Here is a 26,826-nt window from a genome sequence, read left to right as displayed (position 1 = left end):
CAGGTGGTCGAAATTTCCGGAGCCCTCCACTACGGCGTCTCTCATAGCCTTAGTCGCTTTGGGACGTTAAACCCTATCAACCATCAACCAACACACACACACACGCACACACACACACACACACACACACACACACACACACACACACACGCACGCACACACACACACACACACACACACACACACACACACACACACACACACACACACACACGCACGCACGCACGTACACGCACACACACGCCCGCACACACACACAAACACACACACACACACACACACACACACACACGCACACACACACACGCCCCCCCACCACACACACACACACACACACGCACACACACGCACACGCACACACACACACGCACGCACGCACGTACACGCGCACACACACAAACACACACACACACACAAACGGCCCCCGTTGGATTTACCTTACTTGCGTACGCGTCTAACACTTTCCGAATTATTGGGGTTTTTGACAGCAGCCTTCTCCAATCTCATTTACTAAGCGACTAACCCCAGCATTACAAACAAGATTTTCCTGTCGTCATCTGACAAAGAAACAAATTGGACGCCTTGATTACACATGCACAGACTTTAGCAACATTCACTATGAAGATCCAGGCCTTCATTGGAGCACCGTAACGCTCTCAGTGATGCACAAATGGCTCTGATTACTGAAAACGAATTAAGCCCAATCCATCTAAGCGTTTGTTCTCCTTCCTTTTTTCTCTAGTTTTTCATGAGCACTTGCATCATCTTCCCTTGGCTGCTTGAGTTTCAGTTTCAATTTCAGTTTCAGTTTATTTCCAGAAAACAAAATTCTGGTGGGACACCTGGGCTAAAAGCTGCTTTTGTCAGCTTGACGAGGCCCAGGGCCCAGCATACAAGGCAGGGCAAGTCATACAGACATTGAAAAACAGCAAAATAAAGGAACATAAAAATATCAATACTTAAACACACAGCACAGAAAGACGTGTAAAATGCGGTAACAAGTAGAAACGTGTGTACAGTTTTGAAGTAATGTAAAAACTGGAAAAAACATACATATGAATGATTTCAACACATTCAAAATCAAAATAAATAACATCAGTCGAACATAAGAGAGAAAAACAGAGCACAAGAAAATAAACAGTTATATAATGTGGTGACAATGATTGTATGATGTGAAACAAAAATATAAAGAAAGATATTTGGGACAATGGAAAACAGTTATTCACCAGAACATCTATACGGATAAAAAGTACTGTCGCAACTGGTTAAGGCTGGGTTTGGTAAATTGCGAGTGTTTATTTAAAATTAAGTTCCAGTGCCCACCTGTGTTTTGTATTGTTATTATAGTGCACCTTAACCTGTCTCACGCGCATTTGACGCCTTTTTTGTTACGTGCGTGTTGTACGTTCTCAGCCGTGTTTTATTACTTTTTATTTATTACCTATTCAAGAGCCATTTGTACACTTTTTGTGTCGAGTTAGGTAGTTTAAATACTTGCTGTTTTTAATTTACTTAGGCCCGTGTTTTTGCCGCCCCTTGAACTTCCCTTGTACTTTTTACGTAGCTCTTGCTTCAGTGTAAACATTAAGTACGCCCATCTGGCCAGGCCTCTTCAAGAGGCCTGCAGTATAAGAAATTAAAGTTACCGAGGGAGGTATATTCGCGGTCCTACTCAATAAGTGGCCGTCGAACATGCAACACTCACCTGGTATAGGACAGAAAGCGCCACCACACCGTCGGGTTCCTTGATGCTGTCGAAAAAATCCATTGTGGCACCCTTAACGTGAAAGAACTGGATCTGCATGCCAGAGAAACGCCAGTCCGCACAACAGCGATCAGTTACACGCTTCGGAACTGCACAGAACCTCCCATTCACGCATTCCCTGGGAAGAGATCACCAGTCCTCACCAGTCCCCCGTTCTCTTTCCAAAGCACTACGTTAGAGTTTTGGAGCAGGGCTCACGCGCATTCTAAACACAAATGTACCTTTATAGAAGTAATGGAGAGTAATCTGTCCTCTTGCGCACTCCCTGTTAGGACCAGGGTATGCGGCCCATGTCCCGGAGCAGATTCCGATCACTAAATATACGGAACGTTTACTCCTGGCAACGAAGTTATATTCCCACTGCAAAGCATACTAACTTGATGCAGTTGGGAATGGGAGGTTTAAACCTCGGTTAAAATCTCAGTAACTGCTAGAACTTCGCATGTTTCCGTTGCCAACCGCAAGTATTCTGTATTTTTAGCGATGGAAGTCTATTACGCGGCTTGGGGAGTATACCCTGACTCTAAAAGGCTGTGCGCTAGAGGGAAGCTTAATCCATTTTATTCCTTTTATCTTTAGAGTGCGCCGCCCACAACGTGTGGGCCAACGCAGACGCAGATGCCGCCAAGAATTCAGCGCCGAGGGTGCTGACGCCAAGGGCATTAACGCCAACAGTGATGCTCCCTTCAGAAAATTTGCCTTTATTGAGGGAGTCTGGAACGTAAAATTTGGCTAAGTGAAAATTTTTACGGAGGCCAAAAAAATTTTCAGAACCCAAGTTTTCTCAAGTCCTTGACGCCTCCCTTTTTTTATGAATGCAGCCAACGTTAGCGTTCTTCCAAGCTTCTGGTACCCTCGAGGTCATAAGGCATTGCGTATGCAGGATGGTTACTTATTCTAGCACAATATCCCCTCCGTCCTTAAACAGATCTGCTGTTACCTGATCGTCGCCAGGTGCTTTCCCCTTTTGCATTGCTCCTACGGCTTTCTTTACTTCCTCTTTCGTTGCTGGCGGAATGTCCCGATGTTGTGCACTACTGTCTCTCTGATTAACGTTCCCGTTAGACTGGCTGCTGTACAAGCTTCTGTAAAGCTCTTCGTGCAGTTAAACTACCTTGTCCATATTACTGATGACATTGCACTCTCTGTCTTTAACGCATACAGCCGGTTTTTACCTATGCCTAGTTTAATCTTCACCGCTTTTAGCCTACCTCCGTTCTTTAGAGCATGCTCTATTCTCTACATATTAAACTTCCTGAAGTCGGCTGCGTTCGGCGTATTTATGAACTCTGATAGCTCTTCCAAGTTCTAATCTGTCTTTAGGGTTGGTCGCTTTCATGCTTTGGAGTTTCTTAATCAGATGTTCCGCATCCAGAGATAGCTTGCCGGTATCCTGTCGAATAATCCTACCGCCTACTTCTACAGCGCACTCCGTAATGATAGCTGTGAGATTATCGTTCATTAAGACCGTCGTTCCTACAAGGCATTTACTACGGTAATCGATAATAGACTCATAACAACCTATAGACTTCAGTCAATCGAATGATCTAGGAGGCTTTTGTAAAGGATACATGACAATAGACTATATTCAAGCTACCAATCAGGTGATAGAGAAATGTGCAGAATATAACCAACAACTATATATATAGCCTTCATTGATTACGAGAAAGCATATGACTCATTAGAAACCTCAGCTGTTATGCAGGCATTGCGGAATTAGGGTGTAGAAGAGTCTTATGTGAAAATACTGTAAGATATCTATAACGACTGTACAGCTACCATAGTCCTCTATAAAGTCAGGAATATAATTCAGACAAAGGAAGGTGTCAGAGCAAAACTATCGACCCAAGATGTACTACTTCAAATCAAATAAGAAGTACTTGGGAACGTCCCCACGAGTGGAGAAAACATAATAATGGCATTGGACATCAAGGGGGCTTTTGATAATGTAAGTCATGAGGCTATCCTTACGGGCATGAACGACCTGAACTGCGGGAGGAGAATCTACGGCTACGTCAAAGCCTTCCTCTCAAACAGAACGCCAACGATTGGCCTGGGGGAGCTCAGATCAGACAAATTCCTTACTCCAAATAAAGGAACACCTCAAGGATCGGTCATCTCCCCTACGTTCTTCAACATAGCCATGACTGGCTTGGCAAAACAGTTAGAAGCAATCGACGGCATACACCATGCCATGTATGCCGACGACATCACCATCTGGGTCAACACAGGCTCCCTCGGAGAGAAAGAAGAGAAATTACAAAAGGCAGCCACCTGCGTAGAGAACTACGTCAGAGCAAGAGGGCTAGCATGCTCCACCGAGAAATCAGAGCTCCTAAGAGTTTGGAGAGGAAAACAAAATCGCACAGTCCCCACTAGCGACGACTTAAAGTTGAACGTCTACCTCGAGGGGAAATCGATACCGGAAAAAACACTCATCAGAATCTTGGGGATGTGGATACAGTCAAACCAACGCTGCAATCACACCCTCGCCCTACTCAAAGCATCAACTCTACAAGTAGCCCGCATGATCACGCGCATCTCACACAGACGTCATGGCATGCGAGAGGAGGACACACTCAAGTTGGTCAGAAGCCTGGTAGTCAGCCGAGTGACATACAGCCTCCCCTACTACAATCCCATCAAGAGTGAGGTACAACAGGCGGACGTGATTCTACGCAAAGCTACGCAAAGTACTCTACGCAAAGTACTCTACGCAAGTCTCCCAACTGCACAGACTACAACAGAGCCCATCTGGCAGGGAGCTCCTAAAGAAACTGGGCCGCGCCGATCAAATTCAAGAGATACAGAGGACAGAAACAATCCCGGACGAATATCGCAACACACTAAAAGTAACGCCAGTACCCCGGAACATGGATCCTAACCTACACAAAGCACGCAGAGAGGCTAGGGCTGAATACCTACAAAAGACATTAGCACCCCAAGAAACGACGGTATACGTGGACGCAGCCACATACACCAGAACAGCGGGGCAGCACAACGGCAATGCGGTTACAACGGTGACTGACTCGACCCTACGCGAGATTACCAGCGCATCACTACAAGACTGTACGATAGTCGAGGCTGAGGAAGCGGCCGTCGCACTAGCGGCAGCGGAGGGCTATCGATCTAAACGGTTCTAAAAATCCTTACAGACTCACAAACAGCATGCCGCAACTACCTATGCGGCAGAATAGGGCACAGAGCGCTCCGCATTCTCCGCTGTGGGGGCCACATAACACAACAACAAACAAACGAAGAACCAATCAGGCATGCGATAGTATGGACGCCGGGACACGCGGGAGTAACAGGGAACCAAGAGGCGGACAGGATAGCTCGAGAGTACACTTATTACCGAGCATCCAACGTAGGCGACCTCGAGGGGAACGAACCTGTACCCCAAGATTGTTCGGCGATACTAAATTATTACAAGGGCTGCAGAAAGCGGTATCCACCACCGGACAACTCCCTTAGCAGAGAGGACTCTGTCGCGTGGAGGCAGCTACAGACGGGCTCCTACCCGAACCTACACGTACTCAACAAAATGTATCCAACACAATACAATGACAAATGCCCTTGGTGCCAAGAACCCCCCACGCTGTACCACATAACGTGGGCATGCCAGAGAATAAGCGTGGTACCAGTGATAACAAACCCGAGTGCGGAGCAATGGGAGGGAGTGCTCTCCAGCGATCGCCGGGTCGAACAAGAAGGTCTGATTCGGCGAGCAAAACTGGCAGCAGCATCCAGCGGAGCCCTGGACTAAGGGCAACCGACCTTTGAGCAAGATGGACGAAGCCATCTCAAAACCGCCGAATACAACCGAATCTAGAGATAATAAAGTTTTCACTCACTCACTCAGGCAGAGAGACACGACCTTGCGAATGCTATTCATCGCCTGTTTACAGAATGTATTCAGAGGCTTGGATTAGGAACAGCCGGAGGTAAGGGTTAAAGAATAATACCTAAGTAATCCGCGATTTGCTGATGACATTGCCTGGCTAAGTCCCCCACAAGACGAACTGCAAAGCATGATCAATGAGTTAGACAGGCAGAGCGGAACAGTCGGTCTAAAAATTAATATCTAGGAAACCAAAAGAACAGCAGTTCACAATTGCTAGGAAGGTGCTGGAAATGGTAAGGAAATACGTCTACTTAGGGCAGACAGTGGCCGCTGATCACGATCATGACAGGGAAATAAGCAGAAGAATAAGAATAGGGTGAAGCGCATATGGCAGTTTCTCTCAGATAATGAATGGAAGTTTACCGATATCCCTCAAGGGAAAGTATACAACAGCTGTACCTTACTGGTCCTCACCTATGGAGCAGAAACGTGGAGGCTAACAAGAATAGTTCAGCTTAAAGTGAGCTATGGAAAGGAAAATGATAGGTTTAACGTTAAGAGACCAGGAGCGGGAAGAGTGGGGGAGGGAACAAAAGCGGGTTAATGACATACAAGTCGAATTCAAGAGGAAGAAATGGGATTGGGCAGTTCATGTAATGTGAAGGCAGGATAACTGCTGGTCCTTAAGGGTAACGGAGCGGATTCCAAGAGAGGGCAAGCTAGCATGGTGGGGCAAAAAGTTGCAGTAGCAGCAGAATTTATTTTATTTATTTATTTATTTATTCAAATACCCTAAGGGCCCACTGGGGGCATTACATAGGGGGGGGGGGGGGGGGGGGGGACAAATCAGAGCACAATTTTCCAAGGCAAAAAAGCACTTTAGGTGGTTAATACATAATGTTGAGAAAGAACATGACAACGTAAAAAACTTACAAAAAAATGCACAAATAACAAAGAAAGAGAACATACTAGTTTGCTAGTGATATAAAAGCAAATCTGGTTACTGAACGCGCTGGGATTCCAGATATGTTAGCAATTCCGACTGAAATAAAGAAAACTGGGTTATGGTAGCGATACTGGAGGGCAACTCATTTCATTCTTTTATTGACAAGGTTAAAGGCGAATTCTTGTACTTTTCCGTACGAGCGAAGATGGGGTTAACTTTGTAGATATGATCGGTGCGACGTGAAGTATGAGGTGGCGGTAAGATGTGCGACCGGGCAAATGATGTACTGCTGTGAAAGAGAGTGTGAAAAAAAGATAATCTGGCAAATTTTCTGCGCATTGCGAGGGGCGGCATGTTGAGCTCTTGCTTCAAAGATGAAACGCTTTGAAATCTCGAGTACGATGATAAGATGAATCGCGCGGCTTTATTCTGAACGGCTTCAAGTATATTGGAGAGGGTGGTTTGGTAGGGATGCCAAATGATTGACGCATATTCCAGTGAAGGGCGAACAAGAGAATTGAATGCTTGAAGCCTGGTGTCCCTGTCGGCTAGATATAAGCGCCGCTTTAGAAAGCCAAGTTTTCTATGTGCTTTAGATGAAATAGTTTCGATGTGGTCTGTCCATGTTAAGCTAGAATTTAGCAGAATGCCGAGATATTTAACCGATGAAACCGAGTCTACTATGCTGTCATTTATTAGGTAAGTGTTTGGTTGCGATTTTTAAACAGAAGTGAATAATGTTTAGTCTTTTCTCTATTTATTTGCATCTGCCATTTGCCGCACCACTCTGTTAGTTAGTTAAGGTCAGATTGTAAAGCTATGACGTCGTTAGGACTAGATATATCTCTGTAAATTACACAGTCGTCGGCAAAAAGGCGAACTGTCGAATTGATATTTAGTGCTATATCATTAATATATATTAAAAATAAAAGCGGTCCTATTACTGAGCCTTGAGGGACGCCAGACTTAAGAAGGGCTAGGCTGGAAATATTACCATTTAATTTAACCGCTTGAGAACGATTTGTTAGAAATTGTTCAAGCCATCGAGTTGTATTGCCGTCGAGTTCGATGCTGCGTATTTTCAGTGTTAGTCGTTTATGAGGTACACGGTCGAAGGCTTTTGAAAAATCAATAAAAATACCATCTACATAATGAGAAAGGTCCAATGAATTATGAAGGTCCGTTACCAACTTGAAAAGCTGTGTTTGGCATGAAAGCTTTGGGCGAAAAGCATGCTGGTTGTTTGCAAGCAAATTATTTCGATTGAGATGGGCCATATTGTGAGTGTATAGAATATGTTCGAGAAGTTTGCAACTAACAGATGTTAGCGAGATAGGTCGGTAGTTACTGAAGACAGTGTTATCACCAGATTTAAGTATTGGCAGAACATGAGCTGTTTTCCAGTCTTCTGGTATACATCCAGAATCGAGTGATTGTTGGAATATTAGTGAAAGTAACTGTGCTGAAAAATGACTGCTTAGTTTTAAAAGTTTAGCACTGATGCCATCGGGCCCTGGACTGGTCTTGAACGGCAAACGGTCAATGGCGCATTTTACGCCGTGTGCGGTGATGATAATAAAAGGAAAGTGAAACGGGATACTCTGCGGCGGCGGCGTTACGGAATTAGTAGGATGCTCATCTGTGAACACCCAACGAAGTATGCATTAAATTGCTCGGCACACTCGACTGGTGATAGCACGTTGCCATCTGTACCTAACATGGATGGTACCCACTGATTTTGTTTGGGATTTACTACATTCCAGAACTTTTTCGGGTCTGTTTTTAAGAGATTCGGCAGAGTGCAATTGAAATATTTGTGTTTTGCGTCAATAACTGTTCTTTCGGTTTGTTTCAAGATTTCCTTGTAATTTTGCCATTTTTGTAATTATGAAAGACTTAGGGCCTGAAATGGGGAATTTTCGGTACAACCGAGGAAATGTTCGGTCATGGCGAGTAACATAACTGAACACGAAGTGTGCAACTCTATAGACAATTTTAGTAACGCAGACTGTTGGGCAAGTCGGTGAAACATTTAAAGAGAAAACTTGCCCAGACGAGCGCAATTTCTCTTGTGTGTTTTTCCACCTTATGCCCATTTGTTTTGCGCAAAATTTGCTCAAAACAATTATTTTTGGTGGGTGTTTTCTTTTTTGAAAAGATGGATTAAATATTAGAATACATGGTTCTCCACGTGGTATTCGTCTACGTAATTTAGAACTGTCTACATGTAATTTAGAACTGTATTTTTGGTGCCGTTTCGGTTTATTTCATCAGCTGAACGATTGCTCTGACGCGTTAGGCGTGTTTAGGTCACGTGAGACACGCAACCACTGATACGTTGTTTGCTGTCATTCAAATGGTGTAAACGTTATTGTGAACTAGAAGTACGTATCTATAATTTTATGGCACTATTTTTGTGCGTCAATGACGTAAGCGCTACCAACGCTACCAACAAAGAAAAAAATTATAAATTAGTGTTTGTACGCGAATATCATGTGGTTAACCGTGTATGGTCTAACGTTTCGTCTGTCGTCGTCCTTGTGGTTTCCCTTGTCTAAGTCCAGCGTGGTTCCCAGACGATGAACCACCAACTAGCCCTTACAATCGCTCTCTTAGCAGTCATTTGAAAGAAGAAAACATGCAAGTAAAATCAGGTGTCCATGGTCATTTAAGGACTTAACGCCAAGGATGTAAAGTCAGTGGCAGCCGGCGTATAAAGCGTGGGACTCGCGAAAGAAAGCCTAATACGGGAAACTGACTCGCGCTTCACGTGACATATTACCTGCGGTCCCGAAAGGAATAAGCTATCAACGTGCTGCCGAGGAGACAGACGCACCTCCAAGGGAGTCGGCGTTTCAATGGGCGTCAAAACGTGCTCATATCCGTCTTCGCCGCTTGCAAACCGGAAGTGCACTTCCCTCAGGAAGTAAGTGACTGCGCCGAGCTGTAGGGTCGGCGGTGTTGCATCTCTAATCGTCATGTACACTGCAGTTTGAAAAGAAGAAAGATGAAACATCAGATACCCCGAGGCCGTCGATATACGCCGCTATTAACAATTACTAGATAATTAAATGTTCAGTAGCCAGAAATAAGGCACTTTGGGCTATGAGGCGCACCGTAGTTTGTAGCGACTACTTGACGTACTCTAACGTGCACCGATAGTTCAGCCCATGGGCGAAAAAAAACAAAAAAAAAACAGGCGATCGTAGCGATTAATGAGTAGGACTATGCGCTAACATTGCGGCTTCGATTATGTGACCGATTTATGTTTATTAACCGAATTCACTCACACCAATCACAAAGCGTCGATTTCACGAATCGTTTATTTGCACGATGAATTAGCTCGAAGCAGACGTCCACTACTTCTATTTATACGAGTTCGATCATTTTTTTAAACGTACTACGTATTTTGCCTTTTGGCCTTTCGTGACCGTGATCACTGTCGCTGGTGTAAATATAGCTGCTTTGTAAAAAAAACAAAACAGTTGGAAGTTTGGTTTGGTTTATTGGGGTTTAACGTCGCCAAGCAACTCAGGCTATGAGGGACGTTAAACCCCACTACACTAGTGAAGGGCTGCGGAAATTTCGACCACGTGGGGTTCTTTAATGTGCACTGACGTCGCACAGTACACGGGCCTCTAAAATTTCGCCTTCATCAAAATTCGGCTGCCGCGGCCGGGATCGAACCGGTGTCTTTCGGGTCAGCAGCCGAGCGCTGTAACCACTGAGCAACCACGGCGGGGTAGTTAGAAGCGCGGCAATTTCTTCCCGTCTTCTTTGCGCAAATCGTACCTTTAAGGTTGTGCGGTCGACAACAGTTTTTCTCATCGAAGGTGGTTCAGGGCTCACGTTGACCGCCATCGCTTTGTGATCTCAGTAACAGCAACTGATACACTCAACGTTTTTATTGCCGATTGGTCTTGGAATGACATACATGTGTGTGTTGTACTTTTTCCACCTCCACACTCTCCTCCTCACTTTCTCTTTCGCTCCTTGAAGAACAGAAACAGCGTAGCGACAAGGAAAGAGCGAGAAGACAGGACAGGCGCTTGTCCCGGTTGCTGCGCTGTTTTTGTTCTTCAAATATGTACAGTCTTTGTCAAAAGTAACCAGGCTGCACGTTTTTTTTCTTCTCAGTCGTATATTAAAGGTATTATGCCAGCTCTCAAGCTCTAAATCTCTGTATGGTAAGAAGAACACCTGTTTTCACCTTCAAGGAACTTTTTTATCTTTAGGGAAGCCGTGAGGGCTCTGTTACACAAATTAGAAGCAAAGCATGCAGCCTGGTTACTTTTGACAAAGGCTGTACCTACTCGCTCAACTTGCCGTTTTACTCAAGTTTCCTTCGCTCCTTCCTTCATCCCTTCAGACAGGGTTTCTATGGAGGCGAAACGCAAAAGGTGCGCGTGTGCCATGCGATGTCAGCGCACGTTAAGAATCCCGGGCGTTCGAAATCATTCCGCAGCCCTCCAATACGGCCCCTCCTTCTCACTCTTGCTTCTTTCATCCTCACTTTCCTTCCTTACGGTGTGGTTGAGGTGCCCACCGAGAAGTGATGCAGCCAGGGCGCCTTTACTTTTTTTTTCATTTTTAATGCGACAGCATTAGAACCCCTATGTCGGAAAATCCGTCCGTCCACTGAAGCCTCCCTAGGATGGTGGGAAAGTGGAGAGAGATTCCTCTCTCCACTTGCAGGGCAGATGAGGGAAAGGAAATACGAAGAAAAGGTGAGAGGCTACGGGTGCCGGGTGGCGAATGGGGGAGAGGGAGGCGATACGGCGTATCACATTGTGACTGACGGACTGAATCGCTATCTGCTGCTCCGTCCAATCGCTGCTCCGTCCGGTGGGAACAGAAATGCTAACGCACGCTCGGCTGCATCAAGCGCATTGACCACCTTTAATACCTCTAACGCGATAACATTAAAAGCCCCGTTCATCAGAAAATCCGTGTGGGTGTTGTGAGCGAAAAATCACGGGCATGGCTCTGGCATGTGGTCTCCAGAAAGCAACGTAAGAAGCAGGTGGACAACCTAGGTCATGTGACCTTGCGGTGTCATCACTACGTGCCCTCGGGATAGCGAGCAAACTGCACACCATGGCAGGTTGCAGTTAACTTAATGATTGTTGGCTCTGGAAGAGCAACCTGGTCCACACAACGCCCACCACTGGGAGCACCTGCTATTTCAGGGCAGTGGCCCATCGCTCAACCGCTGCACCACTGCGCCAGGAGGGATATGAGGACACCCAGGGAACAATGAATTTAAAGTAGAGAGTCAAAAGAAAACATTCGACAGAAGTCTGTCTGGTTGGGAAATTTAATGTTAGGAGAAGGTAAGTGACGCCAACCAAGTAAAATACAGGAAAAACACGACGTTTCGGGACCGGCTCGGCCCCTTCTTCACGGTGTGACTACGGGCGAGCGCAGCTTGGCTTTTTAAGCCCCTGTGTGGAGGACCTGCGGGTCAATGGCCGCAGCCCATGGACGTAGGATGAGGGGAGAGTCCCCAGGGAACGATTAACATTCTCTCGTGTTTGCTGTATGTGCCACGACTCGAGTAGAAGCCTCCTGCGTGGGTTAGCTTCCGTTTCCAATACATCGTCAACGCAGCGCCGTGGCCGAACACTGTGAAGGGTGTGACCACCCAATTGACTTCGACAGCACCATTGTATTGGAAACGGAAGCTAACCCACGCAGGAGGCTTCTACTCGAGTCGTGGCACATACAGCAAACACGAGAGAATGTTAATCGTTCCCTGGGGACTCTCCCCTCATCCTACGTCCATGGGCTGCGGCCATTGACCCGCAGGTCCTCCACACAGGGGCTTAAAAAGCCAAGCTGCGCTCGCCCGTAGTCACACCGTGAAGAAGGGGCCGAGCCGGTCCCGAAACGTCGTGTTTTTCCTGTATTTTACTTGGTTGGCGTCACTTACCTTCTCCTAACAAAGTAGAGAGTGACCTTCCGCATATATGGGAATTAAACCATTACGCTTTCACGTTATACACTTAAGGCGCAGCTTAAGTGTCGGCTCCATTTTTTTTTCACTCTTACACCAGAACTTCGAACCGCTAACGACTCCGGGTTTTGACCGTAATGACACTACTGATGCTAGCGCATTCAAAGCAGCCGCCGCAGCTGTTGTGAGCTAATCGGGGCACTAAAGCTGCGCTATGCCTTCTGCACTCAGCCGCAGCTGTTTTACAGGAGGTGTTATTGCCGATATTGGGGACTTATGCGAAGATCTCGTTGTGAAGATGTCAGCGCAAAAAAAAAAACGGACGAGAGATGTAAGAGAGTACACATAAGCCGGTCTTATGTGTCCTCTCTTCAGTCTCTCGTCCGCTTTTTTGCGCTGTCTTCTACTCAACATGCATCACCGACTAGCCCGGCAGCTTGCTCTTCTGGAAATTTCGTCTATCGGTGGCCTCCATATTCTTGTTAGGGCAGTGCAAGTACTGCAGGTACGATCACTTGGAACGCATTTAACGGAACATTTTTCAACAGCACATTCAACGGCAGTATTAATGAGAAAATGCACATTTCCGGCTCTCCTTAACATGACGACGTCCAGCTGCGACACGCTGAAATCTTTTTTTCAGGTAGAACTTCAGAAGTTTCATGTGGATACTAACGGTCCACGCAGACCTCGTGAAAAGAATTTGCATCTCTTCACAAAAAAAAAAAAAAACGGATGACACTTAGGCTCCGCCTTATGGGCATGACGCGATAGCGGGCTGGGCCTGTCCTCTTTGCCTACGCGGACACTTATTTATTTAGTTTGCTTTGGTTTTAATGCCCGCTGTTAACGTCCGATTTAACATTCCAAAGGAATTCAGGCATTTCGCCTCCATCGAAACGCAGCCGCCGCGTGCGTACTCGCGTCTTTCGGGTCAGCAGCCGAGCACTATAACCACTGAGCCACCACGGCGGCTGATTTCTTTATTTATACCTATTTTCATTTTTAAATCTTCTATTTTTTGTTATTCAATTATTTTATTTTTTTTTAACCTCAAGACGCACAAGGCCTCCAACTAACCAAATCCAAACAACGTGCTTCAATGGTCTAGGGTTGGCGTGTCGGACTCGCAACCTAATGGTCATGAGTTCGACTCCCGGAAGTCGTTTACTCTATAAAGTTGCATCATTTGAGCTGTGGGCGACTTTTAGTTCACATTACGTGCCATGCTTTTTTATCGCTTTCATTTCACAGATCCACGTGAGTCGTTAGTCTCGCTGCACAACGCAGCCGATGCCAATTTTTCTCTTAAAGGGACCCTTAAAGCAATGGAGTTAAATAGGATATCCGGCGCCGCTTCATGGCGGCAGTTTTTATTCTGACTGCACGGGGGCGCTGCCAGCGGACACTTACAGAATTTGTTGAATGTTACGTTGATGTGCTTCAACTCCGCATCGTAGGTAGTCTTCAACTCCATGTCCTCACCAGCGGCGGGAGGGAGATCGGTTTTGACGTGGATGGGAGATGATTTTGGGCCTTCTTTTTTGCACATATTCTGCGGAGTGCATTTCTTAGGTAGCCACGGATCCGGAACATCTGCGTGAAAGCGCGATTTAACGTGTTTAATCCTGTAAGGCATTCACACAACTGTCTGCATTCCGAACTTGAAGTTCTTTTTCTCTCTGAGAGCGTGCTACACATAGCAGCGATTTCTGTTCCAGATGAACTTAGCGGCCTTCATATCGTTAATGGACTATTTCTTAATTCGACTATAAGACGCCCTAATTATTCCCCAAAACAGTGAGGCATGCACAGAGATTTTTACACCAATAATACTATCAATTTTGTTTCCTGAATCCCTAACACCACGCGCATTGTCGAAACGGAAAATAATCCCACGATCCCCGGAGTGCAAGGTTTCCCACGTTGCGGCTGTCACCTGCGTCAACAAGCGACGTTAAGTACGTACATCTATTGGGAAAAATGTATAGCCAAGGTGGTTTGCTTCTAAGCCGAGTCGTGGAGCTCTGTAGCAGGAATCGTGACCCTAAACTAGGGAGAGCTGAGAACGCAAGTTCGCCTTCGAGATATAAGGGAAGGTCCGAAAGACCCTTGTAACCACCGTAACCACCGTGTAACCACCGGTGACACATTAGGTAGAAGCTTTGCCCTGGCCTGATGCTCGGCTGATAAGATCAATTTTTGAAGCATTCGAGTACAGTGTACGAAATATATTTTGTGCCATGGTGGCCTTTGTCCAAAGCTGCGCTTACGCCATAAAAATTCACCTTTATGACCGGAACATTGAAAGTTCGAATTCTGCCAGCCATTTGACGGAAACTCGCGATGGCCGCACCGAAAAGGACTGGTTGCCGCACGTTTGAAGCAAATGGCGATGTAGCGTAGCTTCCAAGATCAGCGTGTAAATTCAGCCTTGATTGAAGCAGTTTACTAGCGAAATTTTCCGGTGATAGCAACATCTGTATCTCGCTTTTTTTTTGTCTAACTTCAGCTTCATCTATTGCTGCAAGCCGTTGGCAGACGAAATCCCGTATCAACATCAACGCCACAATGGGCGCGCCGGTCGTGACCACACTGCCAGCGTCATTAACTAATGAGTTCGAGTAAAGAATTTTGGAGGCGAAGTTTTGGTTTACAGGTGTTTAACATCCCAATGGGACTCAAGCTATAAGGGACTCCGTAGTGAAGGGTTCCGGAAATTTCGATCACATGAGGTTCTTTAACGTGCGCTGACATCTCAGTACACGGGCCAACAGAATTTCACCTCTATCGAAATTCGACCGCCGCGGCTGGGATGGAGCCCGCGTCTTCGGGTCAGCAGCCGAGCGCCGTAACCACTGAGCCACCACGGCGGCTGGAGGCGAAGTATTTGAACCGTCCATTAAAATAAATCTTTTTGCCAAATTGGAGAACTGGCTACGATATCTATGAAAACTACGATAGCTACGCTTACTTTGACTGCACCTAGTGACGTATCTTACATGCGAAAACACCTTTCCTATTTTACTCATAGGTGTCGCTTTAGAAATGCAGAAATCTTAAGTTTGGACTCTCGGCATTTAAGCCACGCTAGAATATTACCGTCACTGTACTTCCAATCATCAGTACAGAAGCCGGAAGTGGATCCCACGTATGGGTACTCCGTCTCCTCTTCCTCGCCAGCTTGCCCTGTGTGAGAGGCGAATACAGCGGATCCGCTTTATTATGTGTGCTCTCGATGGCGTTATAAGCTTCGCCTACAACGTACCATAGAGACAAAACCACATTAAATGAAATAAAAAACAGACCGCGACCAGTTTTATACCTATAGCGTACTCGCCGTTGTGTCTAATTCAGAACGTATGGAACGAAATATAACGAATGGAACTGTTCTGCCTTCGCGACTTAACTCAGTAAAAGCAGATTTCGAGCCAAAGAAAAATGACAGGCTTGTTTTGAAATCAGCTCTTACGAGTTAAAAAACCTAAACGTTCAGCCATCGCATGTTTTTTTTTTGTTAACTTCAGAGGAAGCGTCCTCTGAGGTCATGCCTCGTAAGTTGCCAATGGGGAGGGGACAGCAGCAGCGACGCAGCGCGCGCAGGAGAGAAACGAGTTAGTTCATTTCAGGTTGATATCACAGGGGGCGCTTTCAGTGCACAGGGCGTCTACTTACGGTGCTCCCTGTACCGGAAAGAACTGACATGGTGGCGACGGAGGGGGTGAACCCCCCCGCACACCTAACATTCGCAAATACAAAGAGGTTGCAAAAGAATGATCACGTAACTTGAGCATGCTGTGATCCTGGTGGCCCATCCAGGCGGCGGACTCGGACGCGGAGAGTTGCCCACCGGGCAGCTATAATGGGATACAGCAGATTTACAGTAAACTATATGCTGCTCGGGAAAATATTCGAGAGCGCAACAGGATGTAGGACTTTTAGGTTCGCGCTAGGAATTGCTGTCCTAAACCAGGTGTTCCCTTAGCTCAGACGAATGCGCTTAACGCGCGCTGAATAGTAGCGTTAAAATGGTACTGTCTCCAGTGGAGCTTACACTGCGTGGTAAATTGGACGAAGTTTCAGCATTAAATCCCGCTCGCTTTAGTTCAGTTTGAACTGCGACAGGCATACCCGTGGATTCAAGGCTCTCTGAAGAGATACGATGACAGCAGCATGGGTGTACGTAGTGTCGGAATTAGTTCCTCGATAACAAACTGCTTTCATGAATGTTTTATGTTTTGATATGGTGGAGTTTGGAAAACGCTTTACTTTCCGTCAGAAAATTACTTTCTCCGGTAAGAAAGAAATGGAAAACCGTCCTTGAAATGCCCAGAGTGACTCGACATATTTGAAGTTGACAGCTGCTGGAATACTTACAGGCACCGTCAATGACACACGTCGTCCGAACAATGAAGAGCAAGCTTGAGCAAGCTTTGCTGAAAAAAAGGCAATGCATAAAGTTTCATAGAAAATAAACATTTTCTGTCGGTAAGCAACGCAAACACCACAGTCTAAAGGCGCCTAGCGACTCGACTTTGTAGTTGAGTCGCTAGCCGCCTTCAATTATAATTCAATATAAACTCAGTTATAATTGAAGTTGGCAGCTACCTGAACACCCGTAAGGTGGCGTCAATGACGTAGGCTGTGAGAAGGATGACCAAGCCTGAGCCATCTTTGCTTTAAAAGAATGATTGATGCCATTTTTTGTACAGGGGCGCCTGTATGGACAAAAGCACCAGAAACTAACATGAAATAAGCTCAGGACAAGGTAAGAATTGAATGTAAATGAATGCGATTGCGTTAAGAATAGAGAACACAATATTTGCACTTCAGAAGTAATCTCTTTCTACGGGTAAAACAAAAGCTGCCTTCTAAAGACAAAAAACAACAGAAGATTACCAACCGGAATACTGAGTGGACGGGTGCAATTGAGGCTGTCCGATGCATGACCATCAGACTTGAAGCCATTCTGAAAAAAAAAAAAGACAAACAAACATGTTATACAAGCCGCGCAGTGCTTCCTTACTTGTCATAAGTGCACTCAATCTCTCTTAGTAAAGACACTAATGGCATTCTAAACTGACGGAACAAGAGCAGTTGGCAGCTGCGGAAAACCAGTCACGTGCATGTTACTAAAGGACGACGGGCCATTTTCTCTAATGAAAAAAAGAAATCCTTCCTTTTCATATCAAAATAGTTCTTTTCTGTTGATAAATTACGCACAAAGCTTCCTCTGACACAACTTGTTGACGCTGACAGCTGGCGGAGTATCAACCAGGGAACGTGAAGGGTACACGTTCGTGACGATCAAATTTGGGCCTGTCCTGGACAAAGATTTGGGAAAGGTTAAGGTCGGTTTAGATCAAAGTGGTCTAGGTAATTTTATGAGATAACACAGGTTATGAGCTGGACATGAAACGCATTACTTTTCACGAAGAAATGATAGGCTCGCTGGCTCAGCGCGAGCGCTCCGTCCCGCGCCACTGCCAGCTTCGTCTTCGTCACACTACCCGGGGCCACCGAGCGATCATCCCGATCTTTGACGAATAGACGCGCGGAATGGCGACGGTCTTGAGTGGAGGGTTGAACAGTATGTAGAAGATGGTGCAGTGCTGGCCGCCACGATGAGAAAGATGAGAGAATGAGCCCCGGTCCACGAAGCATCCGGGTCGTAGGGTGCCGGGAGCTGACGGCCGAGGCCCTTGGGCGCACCGAACGGCAGGGGCATGGGGGTGGTGTCCTCACGTGTGGGCAGGGTCTTGGGTCGGTTGGGTCATGGGTCTTGTGGGTCTTGGGTAGGTCGGGTCTTGGGTCGTCGTGTCTTGTGGTCCGGGCGGGGGACGGGGCAGGGGTGAGCGTCGAGGCCGGTTCAGGTCGGGCGGGCTGGGGCACGGCCAGGCGGCGCGGACCAGGTACTCACGGCCGACGTCCACGGCAGGCGAAGGACACCGAAGCTCCGTGACCAGGATGGCAATGAAGGGACCCCAGCACCTCACACCAAATGTAACGTGGCGGCCAGCCGAAGAATGAGGCGTGGTGACCCATGAACGAGAGATGATTTAATGGCCGCTGGCCTAGCGCGAGCGCTCCGTCGCGCGCCACTGCCAGCTTCGTCTTCGTCACAATATCAATATCTATAGCCCTAAAAAGTGTAAAAACAGTGCTCTAAACTCGAGATTAACACCACGCTGATATTGGTAGCAGCCGGAATAGACGTCAAGCAGTTAGAATGGTGTAGGATGCATGCAGAACATGACCATAAAAAGGAAATTGTGATAGCTGTTTATAATGCCTCAAATAACGCGTTAATTACCGAAAAGAAATCCCTACCGTAAAAAAGATTGATAGGCATTTACTATCCGCTGTGTCACGATCTTAACTCTGCGAAAGCTGTCGCCAGGCTGCTGCCTGCCTTTTGCATGTGCCTAAGCCCTACAGTAAAGTCTTTAATAAACATAGTTTTTTTGGGTTCTTTAGGCATGTTGCTCGTCTATGCGGGGGGACACTCTGGAAGGGCTTATATGGCTAGCTCTTCATCTGCCATCAACATACGACCTGTGTTGTCTAAATTTGCTCCGCACATTTCCCATCCTCCTCTCTGTGTCGTGTCGCGCGATTTAACCACCTGGTTGGCCGTGCAGCGGCGCCGACACACACGTGTATAGATTCTTCACTTGCTCTCTAAACAACGATACACCCACATGGAAGTAAAAAGGGAGCAAACTTTCCACTAGCGCGGAGTACGGCGCGCGAGTACGGCGGGGGGGCGCTTCCGTGGTCCGGCGAATGCCCAGACCTCCCAAATCAGTTGGAATGCTCCTACCTCTCGTGCAATGTCTTCTTCTTTGCGCGCGAAGTACGAGCACTGTCCGACTGCCAAGAATCTTATGGCGAGGGTACCTACCTGCCACCGGTTTCCCTCAAAAATCTTCAACCTTGATTACATAAATCGTGTTATCAGCATGAAATGCTTTTAGCTCCCGTTGTCGACTGTGTGGTGACGTCACGCCGAAACCGACAGCCAAACATCCGGGCACTGAATTCCACTCATCTGGGCACCGTACGAGATTTAACGAGACTCTCTAAGCCCTCCTACAGGACCGGCATACAAACGCCGGTAGCTTCGCGCCGAACGGGTGGCGGCGTTCCTCCCTTCCTGTACGGTGCGGTTTGGGTGTCCACCGATATGACAGAATTCCTGCGCCATTTCCTTTCCTCAAAAGGCCTTGCGTTCAAAGGGCCAGGCATCGCGCCGAACGGGTGATGGCGTTCCTCCCTTCCTGTACGGTGCGGTTCGGGTGCCCACCGAGATGACAGAGAATTACTGCGTAATTCAGTCGCGTTCAAAGGGCAAGGAATCGCGCCCAACGGGTGGTGGCGTTCCTACCTTCCTGTACGGTGCGGTTCAGGTGTCCACCGAGATGACAGCGAATTACTGCGTAACTCCCTCCTCAAAAAGCCTTGCGTTCAAAGGGCAAGGCATCGCGCCGAAAGGGTGGTGGCGTTCCTCCCTTCCTGTACAGTGCGGTTCGGGTGTCCACCGAGATGACAGTGAATTACGCTGCGTAATTCTCTCTCCTCAAAAAGCGTCGCGTTCAAAGGGCGAGGCATCGCGCCCAACGGGTGGTGGCGTTCCTCCCTTCCTGTACGGTGCGGTTCAGGTGTCCACCGAGATGACAGCGAATTACTGCGTAACTCCCTCTCCTCAAAAAGCCTTGCGTTCAAAGGGCAAGACATCGCGCCGAACGGGTGGTGGCGTTCCTTCCTTCCAGTACGGTGCGGTTCGGGTGTCCACCGAGATGACAGCAAATTACGCTGCGTAATTCTCTCTCCTCAAAAAGCGTCGCGTTCAAAGGGCAAGGCATCGCGCCGAAAGGGTGGTGGCGTTCCTCCCTTCCTGTACAGTGCGGTTCGGGTGTCCACCGAGATGACAGCGAATTACGCTGCGTAATTCTCTCTCCTCAAAAAGCGTCGCGTTCAAAGGGCACGGCATCGCGCCCAACGGGTGGTGGCGTTCCTCCCTTCCTGTACGGTGCAGTTCAGGTGTCCACCGAGATGACAGCGAATTACTGCGTAACTCCCTCTCCTCAAAAAGCCTTGCGTTCAAAGGGCAAGACATCGCGCCGAACGGGTGGTGGCGTTCCTCCCTTCCAGTACGGTGCGGTTCGGGTGTCCACCGAGATGACAGCGAATTACTGCGTAATTCCCTCTCCTCAAAAAGCGTCGCGTTCAAAGGGCAAGGCATCGCGCCCAACGGGTGGTGGCGTTCCGTGGACTGCTTGGAAGCGCAACACGCTGCCGCGTTCCACTCCTAAAGGCGAAGCTGAAGCGTAATTAATTAGCAGTTAATTAGTATTTAGTCATCAACCAGTAATTAGTCACTAATTAGTAATTTGCCATTACTTCGTCAACAATTGTGTGACGTAATCCAGCGGTGACGTCACCAGTGTCACATAAGCAAAATGGTACAAATAACCGAGGAATGAAAACAACGATTACAAAGATCAAAGGCAAACAGAAACCGGATACAGCTGACGAGGCAGGGCGGAAGAGATTCCCCAGACATTCACAGGAAACGATTGCGTCCACATGGACCAGTGCACAGTATGTGTGGTGTGGTGTGTTGAACCCTAGACCCATTTCAAGATTTTGACTAGTACCATCTACAACCAATGTGTATGCCCGTAAACATTTCACGCTTACTCTACTCTCGGTTACGGGAGAGGCACAGTTTGAATTAGCTTGTTGCCTGGCCTCGGCGAGAAACTACCCACGTATTGCCCCTCTCCAGAGACTGGAAAGCCTCGTCATATGACCTCCTTCGAAGAAGCCGACGCGCATAATTATTCGCCTTTTCTAAGAAACAAACGCCAGTTTCATCGGACTTGGTATTTCTAGCTGTGGAAGCAAAAGCCCACCTGCTGCGAACCTCGGATACCATGAACGCAGTATGCGCCACCGTCATGTTCGTTATAACTGGGCTCTACTGTACTTATACAGAAATAGCGTTGACCACAGTGGAGGAAAAGAACTAGAAACTAATCAGAAGTCATGCAGAAAACTAGGAGCAAGAAATAAATAGCTTTAAATAACAGTTAAAACATGAGGAAGGTAACTAGAATAATTCAATACAAAAGAAGACCCACTGTACAACTATACAGAAGAGCGAAGAGGTAAATCAGGAAGCAATCGTTCAGTGATAAGTAATGGTGCTGCGCCCTACGCCATCGCTTCCCGCCGTCTTGTAGCAAGAAGTATGTGAAACGAACTGGCCGCTGCAACGAGCTGCACGAGCACAATGTGAAAATTTCGACCGGTGGTTAAAAGAATGCCGTGGCACTGTCTCGTTTCTAAGCCAGCGCCGCGTCACTGGAAGACCTCCAGATCAACTGACACGAGAAGACACTGAAACACAAAAAATAGCATCACTCGTAATTAACTGCGTCAGTTGATCGTCCATCTCATTATCAAGAAAAGACAGTGCGTTCCTTAGTATGCCCTAGTAATATCGTTGCAGATGCTGTCATGCTAGCCTTGAGGACGCGTATAAAACGCATGGTGGTGGTAGTGGTGTTAAGGGACAGGAGGTATGTTTGGATCAGCCCGTCAGGGACCGATCCTTACAAGCACTAGGTGGAGGTCCCTAGTATGGGACCCCAGTGGCGGTGGCCGCCGCCCGGGCGCGCCCGACTAAGGCTTGTTGGGCCTGAAAGTCGTGGCAGCCGAGCAGGGTCGCCTCCCAGTCCTCCAGGGTTGGGTTGGGGACGGGGGGAATGGCGGAGTTGGAGGGGCAGGCCCACACCATGTGATAGGTGTCAGAAGACACTGCACTACAGTGTGGGCAGCTGCCGCTAAAGGAGGGGTCAAAATGTTTTAGTGCTGCTGGGCACAGCAGTGTATTGGTGAGAAGGCGGAGAAGGAGCCACTCATCCGCCTTCTTCAGGTGGAATCAGTTGTAAGCAGCGCTTGGCCTAGTATGTCTCCTTGTGTTCATGTCAAATTGCAGCGCTTCTGATATGACGTATTTTTAATAGCTATGGGCCTCAATCGTGCCATGTGACATTACGTCCTCGGTTTCTCAGTTTGTTCAATGACTGGTTATGAATAAATGAACGGCGCGGTAACTGTGGAAGGAAGGTGGAAGTGAAAGAAAAAAAAGAGAAATGTTTTAGGATTTATGGGATTTTAACGCCCCATAGCGACTCAGGCTATGAGGGATGTCGTAGCGGAAGGCTCCGGATAATTTAGACCACCTGCGCGGCAAGCGTACTGTACACGGGTCTCTAGCATTTCGCCCCCATCGAAACGCATTTCGCCCCCGTCGAAGTGCGACCGCCGCGGCCTGGATCGACCACGCGTCTTTCGGGACAGCAGCCGAGCAGTAGGACCACTAAGCCACCGCGGCTCTCAGTTTGTCCAAATCCTCCGTTTCGCTTCGGTTATGAAAGCCTGATTAGCTCAGCGCTGATCCTTGTATGCCCGCAGGCAGCCCGGAGAGATCCGAACGCACAGCGAAGACAAGACGCTAGAAACCTGCAGAGGTAGGTGCGCGCTTTGGTTACCGCGTCAGAGTAACGTGTCTTCCCAGTCATCGTTTGCAAATACGACCAAGTCGTATTTGCGACGACTAAGACGCTCACCGGAGCCGTGGAGTAGGCGGCCATGACAGGGGACCCTCGACGGACGTCAGCAACGAGGCCATGTTGCAGAGTCGAGGAATCCGTGACCGAACTGGACGAGCTTCGAACGCCTTCTGCTGTCCTCAAGTGCGCCCGGCTGGCGGTGGTGTTGCCTCCGAAGCGATGGCACATACCCACGGCGGGGATTGGCCAGAGTTGCTCGATCCAGGTCGGGCACGAAACACGCGCCAGTCTTCTTTTTACGCTTCCTTTTCATCGTCGCTTCTATATAGGAATACCACTCATTTTTTGGTACGTTGGCAATTGTCTCCTGCCCTTCAGAGTAGTAAAAAAAAAATCTCTGCCTCTCGGGTAACAGAGAGTAGAGTAAGCATGAAATGTTTACGGGCATAACACATTGGTTGTAGATGGTACTAGTCAAAATCTTGAAATGGGTCTAGTGTTCAACACACGTACACACCACACATACTGTGCACTGATCCATGTCGACGCAATCGTTTCCTGTGAGTGTCTGGGGAATCTCTTGCGCCCTGCCTCGTCAGCTGTATCCGGTTTCTGTTTGACTTTCATCTTTGTAATCGTTGTTTTCATTCCTCAGTTATTTGTACCACTTTGCCTATGTGACACTGGTGACGTCACCATTGGATTACGTCAAGCCGCCGCGGTGGCTCAGTGGTTATGGTGCTTGGCTGCTGACCCAAAAGACGCGGGTTCGATCCCGGCAGCGGCGGCTAGAATTTCTTTGCAGGAGAAATTCTAGAGGCCCGTGTACTGTGCGATGTCAGTGCACGTTAAAGAACCCCAGGTGGTCGAAATTTCCGGAGCCCTCCATTAGGCGTATCTCATAGTCTTAGTCGCTTTGGGACGTTAAACCCCATAAACTAACCAACTGAATTACGTCACACATATTTGATGACGAAGTAATGACAAATTATTAATTAGTGACCAATTGCTGATTGATGACTAAATACTATTTAACTGTAATTAATTTCGCTTAAGCTACGCCTTTAGGAGTGGAACGCGACAGCGTGTTGTAGCGCTGCCAGGCAGTCCACGGAACGCCGCCACCCGTTCGGCGCGATGCCTTGCCCTTTGAACGCGACGCTTTTTGAGGAAAGAAAATATCGCAGTAATTCTATGTCATCTCGGTGGACACCCGAACCGCACCTTACAGGAAGGGAGGAACACCATCACACGTTCGGTGCGAACCTACCGGCGCTTGTACGCCGGTCCGGTAGGAGGGCTTAGAGAGTCTCGTTAAATCTCGTACGGTGCCCGGATGCTCTCGTTTCAGTGCCCGTATGCTCTCGTTTCATTGCCCGGATGAGCGGAATTCAGTGCCCGGATGTTGACTCTCGGTCTCGGCGTGACGTCACCACACTGCCGACAACGGGAGCTAAAAGCATTTCATGCTTAATAAAAAAAATTGCAGATCATTCAGCATAGTTATGCCAAATCCGAATTAGGTGCACTAGCACTTCGGGTTTCGCTTCGGTTTCGGTTCGAGGCTTCGTTTATGAGGTCAAGTATGCTTCAGATAAAGACAGATAAAATCAGACGAAAGCTCCTCCTTAAGGCTCCTTCAAATGCAAGGGACTGAGCGAATCGAGCGGTTGAGCGGCGCGTCGCAGCCGAAAGCTTTCAACTTGTTGCAACTTCGCCGCTCGAGCCGTCGCGGGAACTCATAACAGGATTTTGAGCCGCAGCGGCAGGAGTCGCTAGCGTTTTCGCTTGCATGTTACAGATTTTTAGCGCATGACGCGTTAGCTTTAATGGGTTAATCTGCATATATGCGTTACTAGTGATTTTCTATACTGAGCATTCATAGATCGCTGGGAGTCCTCGTACGATTCCTATCGCAGTCGTGCTTTGGTTAAGCGGTGCGCCACTGCCCTACGATGGCTGGTGGTGCCACCGGTGGGGCTTGTGAGACTCTTGTTTCTCTTCTGGAGCAACCCCAAGGTCACGGAGAGAGGCTTCGGACAGACATTCATCAGCGAAATCGAAGATTGTGGGTTTTACTGCTAGCGCGCTAAATTTATATGAAGACCAATATCTGCAGAACATAACACCAACTTCAAACATTGCCATATTATTTCACATAATATCATTAACCAAAATAGGAATCAATGCTCATCAAAAAAAAAAATACGTGCAACGAGCTCTACAGTATAAAACAGGGACGGCAATATCAAACAAAACGAAGAACATAGATCAAGACTGCAGCTGTCACCTCATATTCATTAAGCTTGTTATTTTATAATCGTGAGGTCTTATCTTGCTACATGCTTTATTGAAATTTTAATGTGGGGCAAGCAGCCTGCTGTATCTAGAATTTGTTCCAACTCTGTAATGCATACGTCCCCTCTCCCCATGTAATACCCCCGACACAGTGTCTTTTAATGTATATAATGAATACATATATAAGTTTTTAGTAATCGATGGCGTGGTCTTCGGTGAAAGTCTCCGCATTTTTATGCCTGCGTTGCCATCAAGTAAATTGTGCAGATACATTGATTCCAAATTTTATCGTAACGAACGCACGGAGAGTCGTCCCAAATAACTGGAGACGGGAAGCAGGCCGTCCCCAAGGAAGAGGATATGCGCTATCCTCGTTTCCCAGCATTCTTCGCGGATTGATCGAAAGCTGTTCTAAGGAGCACACGTGTTTGACCCTATGGGATTTCAATGTTTTGTATGTCCGAAACACAGTAAAAGATGACCCCGAACTATGGCAGCAAGACTTTTTCCGTGCTTGTTTTGGAAACACGGCCCTCCTGTTCGCGCTCCTTCTACAATTTCACCAGGGCTCCGTAATAAATTAGATGCTCAGATGTTCTTACAGCTACGAAGGAAAAGTAGAACGGCCTTGTTTCTCTGGGGGTCGTGATGAACGTGGAGCTCGGTGGCGATGTCTCATGAGGTTTTTTTATGCGAAGCATACTACTTTAGCTACCACTTCAGCCCTTCACCGTGGTTATGCGCCTCCAAATCACGTGATACATGACGTCACACCACGTGAGACGATGACGTCACGACAGTGGAGAAACGGGGGCCCACCTCGCGCCGTCGCTGTGGTTGTGCGCCTCCAAATCACGTGATACATGACGTCACACCACGTGACACGATGACGTCACGACAGTGGAGAAACGGGGGCCCACCTCGCGCCGTCGCTGTGGTTGTGCGCCTCCAAATCACGTGATACATGACGTCACACCACGTGACACGATGACGTCACGACAGTGGATAAACGGGGGCCCACCTCGCGCCGTCGCTGTGGTTGTGCGCCTCCAAATCACGTGATACATGACGTCACACCACGTGACACGATGACGTCACGACAGTGGAGAAACGGGGGCCCACCTCGCGCCGTCGCTGTGGTTGTGCGCCTCCAAATCACGTGATACATGACGTCACACCACGTGACACGATGACGTCACGACAGTGGAGAAACGGGGGCCCACCTCGTGCCGTCGCTGTGGTTGTGCGCCTCCAAATTACGCGACACGATGATGCTTCGCATTCTCCAGGCTTAACCAAGTTAAGCCTCAGCCATTTTTTTATTAGTACAGATCATCATTATCTTTGTTCAACATCAGGTGTTGTTTGGTGCAAAGGCAAAAAGCCGAAAAGGCTCGACTAGGCCAGTGCATTCATTCTGTTACAGCAGGAATG

The 26,826-nt window shown here is 47.7% G+C and overlaps 1 protein-coding gene across 2 annotated transcripts in view; it reads right to left on the bottom strand.

Annotated features, from left to right (window-relative positions):
- LOC149365399 (carbonic anhydrase-like) overlaps positions 1–26,826 on the bottom strand; it is an 82,695-nt gene that overhangs the window by 42,603 nt on the left and 13,266 nt on the right. Inside the window, exons 1-7 of one of the 2 annotated variants that reach the window (XM_089542217.1) lie at positions 23,152–23,416; positions 17,415–17,480; positions 16,889–16,947; positions 15,614–15,700; positions 13,925–14,107; positions 9,338–9,540; positions 1,706–1,798 (exon numbers count right to left, since the gene is read on the bottom strand). In XM_089542217.1, coding sequence (XP_089398343.1) covers positions 1,706–1,798; positions 9,338–9,540; positions 13,925–14,107; positions 15,614–15,700; positions 16,889–16,947; positions 17,415–17,480; positions 23,152–23,213 — 753 coding nt within the window. In that variant the 5' untranslated portion in view covers positions 23,214–23,416. Of the gene's footprint in view, positions 1–1,705; positions 1,799–9,337; positions 9,541–13,924; positions 14,108–15,613; positions 15,701–16,888; positions 16,948–17,414; positions 17,481–23,151; positions 23,417–26,826 lie in introns of those variants that run through there. The other variant, XM_089542226.1, reaches the window with a different exon arrangement.

This window comes from Amblyomma mixtum, chromosome 1 (assembly GCF_055824585.1).
Source record: "Amblyomma mixtum isolate Tamu chromosome 1, ASM5582458v1, whole genome shotgun sequence".
In the NCBI taxonomy this organism is placed as follows: Eukaryota; Metazoa; Arthropoda; class Arachnida; order Ixodida; family Ixodidae; genus Amblyomma; species Amblyomma mixtum.
The sequence above is the reverse complement of the archived record's forward strand: the minus strand, read 5'-3'. Positions and strand labels throughout refer to the sequence as shown.